The sequence below is a fragment of the Babylonia areolata genome, chromosome 35 (assembly GCF_041734735.1).
Source record: "Babylonia areolata isolate BAREFJ2019XMU chromosome 35, ASM4173473v1, whole genome shotgun sequence".
Taxonomy (NCBI): domain Eukaryota; kingdom Metazoa; phylum Mollusca; class Gastropoda; order Neogastropoda; family Buccinidae; genus Babylonia; species Babylonia areolata.
The window spans coordinates 8,448,799-8,458,798 of NC_134910.1; the positions used below are offsets into that span (position 1 = coordinate 8,448,799).

General features: G+C 38.0%; 1 protein-coding gene across 2 annotated transcripts in view; it reads right to left on the reverse strand.

Moving 5' to 3' along the window:
- The window catches only part of LOC143278156 (phosphatidylinositol 4-phosphate 5-kinase type-1 alpha-like), a 98,626-nt gene that overhangs the window by 88,003 nt on the left and 623 nt on the right, over positions 1 to 10,000 (reverse strand). For both annotated transcript variants that reach the window (XM_076583201.1, XM_076583200.1), the window contains exons 2-3: positions 5,913 to 5,941; positions 4,787 to 4,879 (exon numbers count right to left, since the gene is read on the reverse strand). In XM_076583201.1, the coding sequence (XP_076439316.1) occupies positions 4,787 to 4,879; positions 5,913 to 5,941 (122 nt within the window). The remainder of the gene's footprint in view (positions 1 to 4,786; positions 4,880 to 5,912; positions 5,942 to 10,000) is intronic.

Sequence of the window (10,000 nt, forward strand, 5' to 3'; positions counted from 1 at the left end):
GTTTGAACAAAAAGTGATAATAATGACTGCTCTTGTTGTTGGGTCAGAATATCAGATCAAAGTGCCAAGTTTAGAGAATACAAAAAAATATAAATATAACAGTAAATGCAGTCTGCATATAATTAGGCTTCATTTATTATTTTTTTGTGCCCATCCCAGGGGTGCAATATTGTTTTAAACAAGATGACTGGGAAGAACTGAATTTTTCCTATTTTTATGCCTAATTTGGTGTCAACTGACAAAGTATTTGCAGAGAAAATGTCAATGTTAAAGTTTACCACAGACACACAGACACACACACAGACAACCGAACACCGGGTTAAAACATAGACTCACTTTGTTTACACAAGTGAGTCAAAAAGGCGGAACTTCCCAGAAGTAGTAAATATCAGGATTTCATAGAGAGGAGGGCATTGGATGGCTTTGTTTACATCCATCTGATTTGAACTGATCTAAAATATCATCATGACGGGTAGTATGGTACCTGCCATACTGCCCTTCACACAAGTAAATGACTCGTACAGAATATGCATTGATATAGCAAGGGGAAAAACAACAACATAAAACATAGCAGATTTTGCAAGGAGGGGAAACTTAACAGCACTACTAATCACAAACATCGTCATTATTTTATCCAAAAATAATAAACATACACACGCTTCCACAATCAGCATTAGAATCACTCTGTTTAGAAATCCCTTGATTTAAACACTCCATACTCTGCCGCTGCTCTTTATCTACTTCTCTGGACCGAACACTTGGAATGAACTCCCTCTTTCACTTTGTCAAATCTCTGAACTCTGGCCTATAAATCTACGCCTTTCCAAAATAGCTCCAACCATTATTTTTAACTGGTCTCTTGTTGGTCAGACAATGAATGTTTCCAAATGATATATATCCTTTTACACTGCCGTTCAGGCAGCCATACTCAATTTTCAGGAGCATGCATGCCAGGTGTGTTCTTTCAATAACCCAAAGAACGCTGACATAAATTACCTGCGCATCAGATCTCCCGCATGTAGATTCACACAAAGGAGGTTCAGGCGCTAGCAGGTTTGCACAGACGTTGACCTGGTAAATGGGGAAAAAAATCTCCACCCACTAACCTACCAGGTACCGAGACTGGGATTCAAATCCAGGACCCTGGGACTGAAAGTGCCAACGCTTTAACCATTCAGCTGCTGTGCTTGCAAGATTGAAGTGAGATTACTGAGGCGGTTACTGTCCCTTCAGGACCTGCTGACAGTGTACGCTCGCTGCGCTGTGAGCCACGTCTACAGCACATACCAGGACTGAAGCTTTGTTGGGCTGTACAAAACTCATGGTTTTTATGCCGACAGACATGCTCACCTGACAGCAACTTCTTCAATGTTTTTTAATTCCATTGCCTGTGATTTGTTTATTGTTATGATGGCAGTTGTCTTTCTGCCCTATATGTATGCATGCACGCATGCGTGTAAAGAAAGAAGTGAGGGGAGGGGGGGAGGGGAGAAGTGTGTGTGCGCGCGCGCGTGCGTGCGTGTGCGCGCGCATGCTCAGTTACTGTTTTGCCGCAGAGGGGCGTGAAAGGAGTTTTACATGCTTTTTGTCTTGGTGGCAGTTGACCCTTCAACTGTGATTTCATGTTCTTAAATGTTATAATTATCTTACTGAATATTTTCTTATTATATCATTGAAATGTTTCACTTTATCTTAAAATGTAATTTTTGTTTTCTTACCTAAATGTTTTCTTTTAACATGATAGTTAATATGTATGCTGTGATCAAGGAAGGGTGTGCCAGTTGCTCATTCGTTTTTTCGGTTTTATCTGTTGATGAGCATTTGTCTTTTTTAAATGTTATTATTATCTTACTGAATATTCTCCTTTTTATAATGATTGAAACGTACACACAAAACGATGCATGCACGCACAAGGGCACACACGCAACACACACACAGTTGTTACACCCTGAATGTAATAGTATCTTACCCACATGTTTTTCTTTTTACATAATAATTGATGTGTGCATGGTGATAAGTGAAGGGTGTGTCAGTTTTGTTTTTTTTGTTTTGTTTTGTTTTTTTGTTTTTTTTGCTGACGGGCATTTTATTTTAAGTGAGCCTAAAGAAAATTTTCTGTTTTTGGTTGAAGCAGATAATAAAGTATTTTGAATTGAATTGAATTGAATTGAATTGAGACAAGGGGGCCACTGCAGGGCTGAACACCCTTCAGTTCTTCAAACCAGTTGAAGAGAACACAAAATGTTTAAAGGTTGATTTAAACAACACTAAAAAGATCCATTCATCCACATCTCCCCTCAAGCCAAAACCCCAACCAAGTTTTAAACATTGAAAACAACATAAAAAGACCAGTTCACCCAGATCTGTTTCAGTCCACATAATATCTAAATCAATCTGAAATCACAAAATTTCCATCAGGAACTGAAAAGGTGTGTCAAGGGAACGTCCCAGGCCGAGTCCAATTATGAAGACAGAAAATGGAACTTGTAACTAATATGTAGAGCAGGCAACAAAAACAGCTTTAGTGGAGGGGGCAAAAAAAAAAAAAAAAAGAAAGAAAGAGTGCAAAACCTCAAGCAGGGGGGACTTTGTGAATGTGCTCAGGTCTAAAAATTCCCAGATAACTTTTAGTTGCCCTGGGGACCAGCAGGCAGGAGTAGATCTATCGTTTTTCACACTGACACATTTTATTTATTTAGTCTCTGTCAGACTGCACTCTGCTAATTTCAGTTCCATTTTGAGAAATGCACCAACATGTTTTATTTTAATAAACAGAACACACCTTGTCCCAGAGAGACCTCACTCTGTAAATTTCAGTTCCGTTTTGAGAAACACACCGACACATTATATTTTTTTTTTAAACATCTTGTCTTAGAGAGACTGCACTCTACTAACTTTTTAAGTTCCCTCTTGAGAAAAGCAGATTTGGGGAATGGGAAAAAGGGGGAAGGAGAAAAGGTGTATAAATGAAAAGGGGAGGAGGGAAATGCAACAAGTCTGCACCAAGGTTGATAGTTCATTCACCATTTTCACTGACACAGTCACAAACTGGTTGTCCACGGGACGAGTGGTGAGAGCATTTCCACTTGTCCGACAGAAAGTTTAGTTGTCCAGTAAGGACAGGTGGGTATTTCTAGCCCTGGTGTGTGTGTGTGTGTATGTGTGTGTGTGTGTGTGCGCGCGCGCGCACACGCGTGCGTGCATGCATGCGTGCGTTCGTGTGTGTGTGTGTGCGCGTGCGTGCGTGCGTTCGTGTGTGTGTGTGTGTGTGTGTGAGCCTGGTCTTTAACCCCCAGGTACTGGTCTAATATGATACAAACTACAACCAAGTCTTTTTTGTACTTTTATCAAAATCTGAATAATCACCAAAATATTATCATATTATTCCATAATTCACCAGTACATTATTTCTTCTGAAATCAGATACAAACAACTGCAAATAAATAACATATAGGACCATTTATCAATCTTTCTTTTTTAAGTCTATCTTTTGAAATTAAATAAGAATCATTTTAAAATATACTTATATTCTATATTCACATGTCTGTCTTTTCAAAATCTGTCCCTTCACCTTTACACCAGCTGGTGTACTAAAATCAATTCACCACTTTCTGAAAAGTCCTTGGTATCGTTTCACAGTTTTATAGTTGTCAAAAACAAAATCCAATCCCTTTCCTGAACGACTTCCCAACTACCAGGGGGAGGGGGATTGGGGGGGAGGGGGAGAAAGACAAAAATAAAAAAAAAAATGTAAAAGCTCTACCATGCCAGTACAGACTACACTGCACAACTAAATTCATTTTGTTTATAGCCGCAGGCGCTGACATTTTCCTATTCTTTTTGAGCGCCTCAATATCTACAATCCTGATGTGGTCATGTCCTTTATAACTAAAGTTTGGTCATACCTGTTTTGATGTAAGGTTTGGTCATGTCCGTTGTTTTGTTTGTTTTTTTTTAACTAAGAAATCCAACACCCATCCGTCTTGCCACACACGACTGCACAAACGTCACACAGCACATGTTTATCATCATGTCCATTAACATTCACAGTCAAAAACAGGGTTACCATAGGTGCAACCAAACAAAATCCCACACTTTTCCAGACTATACTGATAATCTTTCAAACCAAACACAAAGCCAAGCTGAATGAAAAATTTATAAATTTTTTTAAAATTGTCTGACCAAAGACATCAGCAGACATCCCAGGCCTGAGTAAACGTTCAATTTTCATCACTTTTTATTAATGATATTGATGCTCAATCTAATCACATTTTGTGGCCGGTTGACTGTTCAATTTTCATCACTTCTTATTTATCGTACTGATGATCACTTTCATCACATTTTGATGGTTTGCTGATTTGTTTTCTAGATCCCTTGCATGGCTAGATACGTTAAGCTCTTTGTTGAAAAGTACTGGTCAAGGGTTTTATATAAACTCCAAGACTATTTCCAGATCCTGAAGGGCACAACATATTTTTTGCAAGAAATTCCAGTTCTCTCATTTTCCAAAGACTTTTCCAGACTTCCAGTATCAGTAGCTTAAGAAGGCGTCACTGCGTTCGGTCAAATCCATATACGGTACACCACCTCTTGCCAAGCAGATGCCTGACCAGCAGCGTAACCCAACACGCTTAGGCCTTGAGAAAAAAAAAATAATAATAATTTTTTTTTTTTTTCAAGAAAAAAAAGTAACTAAATGAATAAATAAAATAAAATAAAATAAAATATAACAAAGATCAAAATAAAAAAATAAAATAAAATAAAACAAATAGTGATGTGATCCTACCTTCTTGTAGGTGACCACTCCCGCATCATCAACTCTGCGATGGCCGATTTTTCGATCCCGCTCTCGTAAGGACAACGCCTGATTTCCTGATGTCTGCAAAACAATAATAATCAGTCTGAAATTAATTAAAGCAGAGGAACAATTGTCAGCAAATGTTATCTATGGGACAAGTGGACCGTGTGTGCTGCAAGGGGAGTTTGAGGTTGACCGACAATGCTGGCAAAATGCCAACATCACTATCAACTGTGATATATATATATATAAGTGAGAAGCCTACAGTATAAAGAAACAGAATCAGAGAGACAAACCAGATGAATGGAGAGCTATAAAATAATTTTCATCCACGTAAGTGAGAAACAAACATAAAGATAAAAGAAACAGAATCAGACAGACTGACTAGATGAAGAAAGGGCTATGAAGCAGATTTACACGCGCAATCTGTGTAAATTTTCATCAACCATATGCTGCACAGATGTTCTGCCTTCAACAAACCAGCAGGGTTACATTTGATGTTAATCACAGCTGAGCATGGAACACTTACTAAGTAAGCAACATGGTTACTGAAACACTAATAACAATCGCCTTTAGTTTCTTCATCTTCAGTCAAAGGTCATGCTGACCATCAGCCTTAAATTCTCTTGGTCTCATGCTGTCACTGTGAAATATCAGGTCCACCACCAATTGGGAAACAGCAGAGACAGAAGTGGATCCATTCATTTTCAAACACTACAACTATAGTCTATACTATAGTACGAGTAAGCATTGACAGACACACAAACACACACGTATGATTTACATTCAAGTACAAACACACAAGTACAGACATACATATATGTATGTACATACATACACAGGTGTGCACACACACGCACACAGTGTCTCACACACACACACACACACACACACACACACACACACACACACACACACACACAGAGAAATAAATAGAAAGTAAAAATCTTTTTTTCAAAATCTGAAAAGGAAATTCTGCAATCCTATATTTTCTCCCAAGTAATGCTTTCTTTGTTTTTTCACTTGGTGCACTGTTAACCCGCAGAAGTTTACTTTACATGTTGAATTTGGTAAGGAACATCAAGAAGAAGATGTAAAACCTGAAAGTACTTACATTCTGCTTTGTCGCTTCTCCATCTTGCCCTGAAACAAAATACAAAAAAATGTCCTGATTAAACAATTTGAAGTGATTATTAAGAAAGAAAAATAATATCTCCCCCCTCTCTCTCTCTCCCTCTCTCTCAGAACTGAAAGATCTGTTTCTCTCTCTCTTTCTTTCTCAACTTTAATTATCAAAAGACAGTGACTAGCACAGTAGCAAACACTGAAACAAGAACTAGACATAAATATGTTGATTTTCCAAATGACATCTCAATGATTATTACACTAAACAATCAATCTAAATAACTGAATTAAATATTTTTTTAAATGTGATTAAAGATGATGCAGAAAGGTAACTGAAAAACTATATTGGCTACAATTTGGTCTCAGGTCTGTTTGTTTGTCGTCGTTCTTTTCTTGCTGGGAAAGGGGGGAGGGGAGGGGGGACTGGTTGTGTTTTTGTTGTTGTTGAGTTTTAATCTTTGAAACGACCAAAACATAAGTAAATAAATAAACAAATAAACAAAAATACCTCAATCTCAAGGACAAGGAGGAAAACAAAAATGAAAACAAGGAAATAAAAAGAAGTGACGGTAGGGAGGGATGGGGAATGAGAAGGGGGCCATAATTTAAAACGGGTCCGACTGACTGGTTTTCCTCCACACTGTTTTCCTTAAGTTCAGCAATACTGTGCAGCTCAACAAGCTTCAAATCACACTGTCTTTACATTACTTTTAGACTTCAAAAAGTACCAGCTGTGACATGACCACAAAAAAACACCAAAAAAATCACCAGGCAACACACAACAAACCCAACCTTCAGGAGAAAAAAAAATCAGAAAGCTTGTGTTTATAAATATCAAGGTTTATAGTTCCACTGTCTGGAACCTTTTCTATTGTTTGGGGTAAACGGTAAAGGGACTTAGAAGCATTCTTCAGGTGCTACGATAATCAGTGCAGTCAAGAAGATGGCCAAGAACAAAAGTGGCAGCTGGAACCCCTAGGGCTCAGATAATAATCTCTGGCAAAGGGCACATCTTGCTTCCAACGCTACATTTCTGAGGAGAAACTGTCATCAACAAATACCTGTGGATCAAACTTTGTGTATGCACATAGGGTTCTCACACACACACCCATTTCACACATACACAAGTGCATACACACACACACACACTAAAACCACCCTACCTTATTTGGTGTAACTAATATGTAAAACTATGAAAGCAGACATCAAAAATTGAAAATTTCCAAGGGCACACACACACAGAGAAACATAGACACACACATGCACACGCACGCGCGCGAACGCGCGCGCACACACACACACACACATGTATGTATGTCAATCACTGCAGGAAAAAACCAAGTCAAAGATCAAGTGTGACTGTTTTATGTGACAATCATTCAAAGTCAAACCTAAATTCTGTCACAAGTGCACTTGCAGTGTTGTATACACAGAATGCACATTCTACAAGCCTTGTGACTGCACAACAAAACAGAAGATGATGGACTGAGTGAGAAGGAAAAATCTGCAAATTTGACCTTTTTGAGCTTTCTCTGACCCTTCAAATTTGGTTCAAACTAGGCAGTAACATCCATCCCTCTTTCCAGCTTGGTCAGAACATTGGTGTTGGCCTTGACATTACACTACTCATGTAAACATTTATTATCAATATCAATCAGACCTGTAAATCCTGACACTGTTAATTACAGTGCATCTGCTGTGTTCAGAAATACCTGACCTGATGCAACATATACACTCGTCTTTTCTCTCATTCTCTCTAAGTCTTGCTTTGACAACTGGAACTCACTCTCACTTGGTTTGCCTGCGCTTCATCCATTCACTCCTTCTAGCACGCATCTAACTCTTGCTGTTTGATTCATCTTCATGACGAAAAAACAGGTCTTAGCTGGTCACTCTTCTCTTGCCTTTTCTCCACTGGCTCTCTGACTCATAGTCATACAAATTAAACTACAAAATCAGCACTCAATGCCATAAATGCATGGACAAATCTGTCTGTTACTAAGTGACTGCCTTTACCTCTCTACACCCTGTCTTACTCTCAGCAATCAGCTTTTGAACCACTGTTTCTGTATTCCCAGATTCAAACACTCCACAGTCTGCTGCCGCTCTCCATAAAAAAAAAAGAAAAAAAAAAGAAAAAAACCTCCATACCAGATGAAAAAAGCAACAAAGAATACAACATGGATCATATTTTCTAGAACTCCAGCAAAAATGTGTATGCAGTCATGTGCAAATTTAACTGCTTAAAAGTTAAACACAGAGAGGGCAGAAACCATATATGTGCAGTTTTTCTTAACCATGCACTACAGAATGCAGACTAAACCACTTCTTCCTGACAAGACACACATGTATGCATGTTTTACCCCTTCTGGTGACCTAACATTGAAACAACACCAATGGATCTGACCAAGATGATTGATTTGGCGGTTATCACAATATCAGTAATGTCACTTAAGCAACTTTGATGATCATGATAGGAAAAAAAAAGCCCTTATCCCCCCCCACCTGATTTGCAAAGTAGCTCCAAGTCTAAATTTTACGTAAACTTATAAATGTTCAAATAAAATGCCTGCACTTTCACTGCATTATTCTTTAAGACAAGGCCAGCCAGTAATGGACTTAAAGCAGTGCAGTAGACATTTCGACTTTTTACAGGTTTGGATCAAGAGAATTCCCTAGAAAACAAAAGCCAAAGGGTTTCAAAAGATCAATCCTAATTATAAGAACTGTTTCATCTTTCAAGATATGACCTATAACAATCCTAACTTCAGACAAATTCAGTTACTTATTCAGTACTGAGGTGACAGAAAATGTGACCAGACAAAAGTATCTTGTGCTTCCCATGGTGTGTTTAGCTTTTTGAATGGTCCTTGTTTCTCTCCTAATCTCTCAGTGTACACACACACGTGTGTGTGTGTGTGTGTGTGTGTGTGTGTGTGTGTGTGTGTGTGTGTGCGTGTATATGTATGTGTGTGTGTGTGTGTACATTATTATTTGTGTGTGCGTGCATGTGTGTTGTTATGTGTGTCCAACAGTTTGTGCTGTGCTGGCCAACTTATCATTGATACTTTTCATATTTTACAGAAGTTGATAGTGTATAAAGTTTGCAGTTTTGTATATACATGCATACACAGGCAGGTCCATGTGCATGAGCATGCATGTGAGCACATTATGTATTTTATTTTCAAGTGCTTTTGTGTATGTAAACATTATATGTGAGGCTTTATCAGTGTCAGCGTGTTTGCATGCCTGCATGTTATGTGTTTGTGTATACATGCATTTGCATCTTAGAGAACAAGTGTGTGTGTGTGTGTTAGTGTGTGTGTGGGAGGGGGGACGGGGGGTGGGGGTGCATGTTTGTGCACTTTTACAAAAGTAGTTATAATATACTTTAGTCTATACATGCATGAAATGCTCGTCCATTAACTATGTGTGTGCCTACAAATGTCTTCTGAAAAGTAACTGCCAATTCATGATATAGGTGATCAATTTAACTCATCCTGTATCTCTTTTTTTTAAAAATTCTTAAATCAATGTTAGTAAATAACAAATAAATCATAAAAAATTACTTAAGAGTGACAGACCTTACAACTGATAATCATATATATATATATATATATATATATATATATATATATATATATATATATATACTAAAGAAAAGCTTTTCATGTGATATCACTGGCATCATATTTCACACAACCTGAATCAGTGAGCCCTCCTACAGTAAATTTGTGAACTGCCATGACTGGAACTTGATGTTTTACTTCAAGTTAACTTCATTAAAATTGATCTTATGGAATTGTTAAATAATAATAATAATAACAATAAGCCCAGCTGAGATCATGTGTGTGTGACTTGAACACACAGGCAATCAAGTCACACCCACCATCTTCACCGGGTCAAAAGTGGCGAAAGTGTTCCGTCAACTGGAAATCAAATCTGTATCTGTTTATAAACACTTCACGGTCAAAATATGTGATGCCTTGTTTGTCGTGCTGATACTATGGAACATTATATCACCATGGACTTCCGTAACTACAATAAATTACGGGTGAACACTGTCTGAAACAGAAT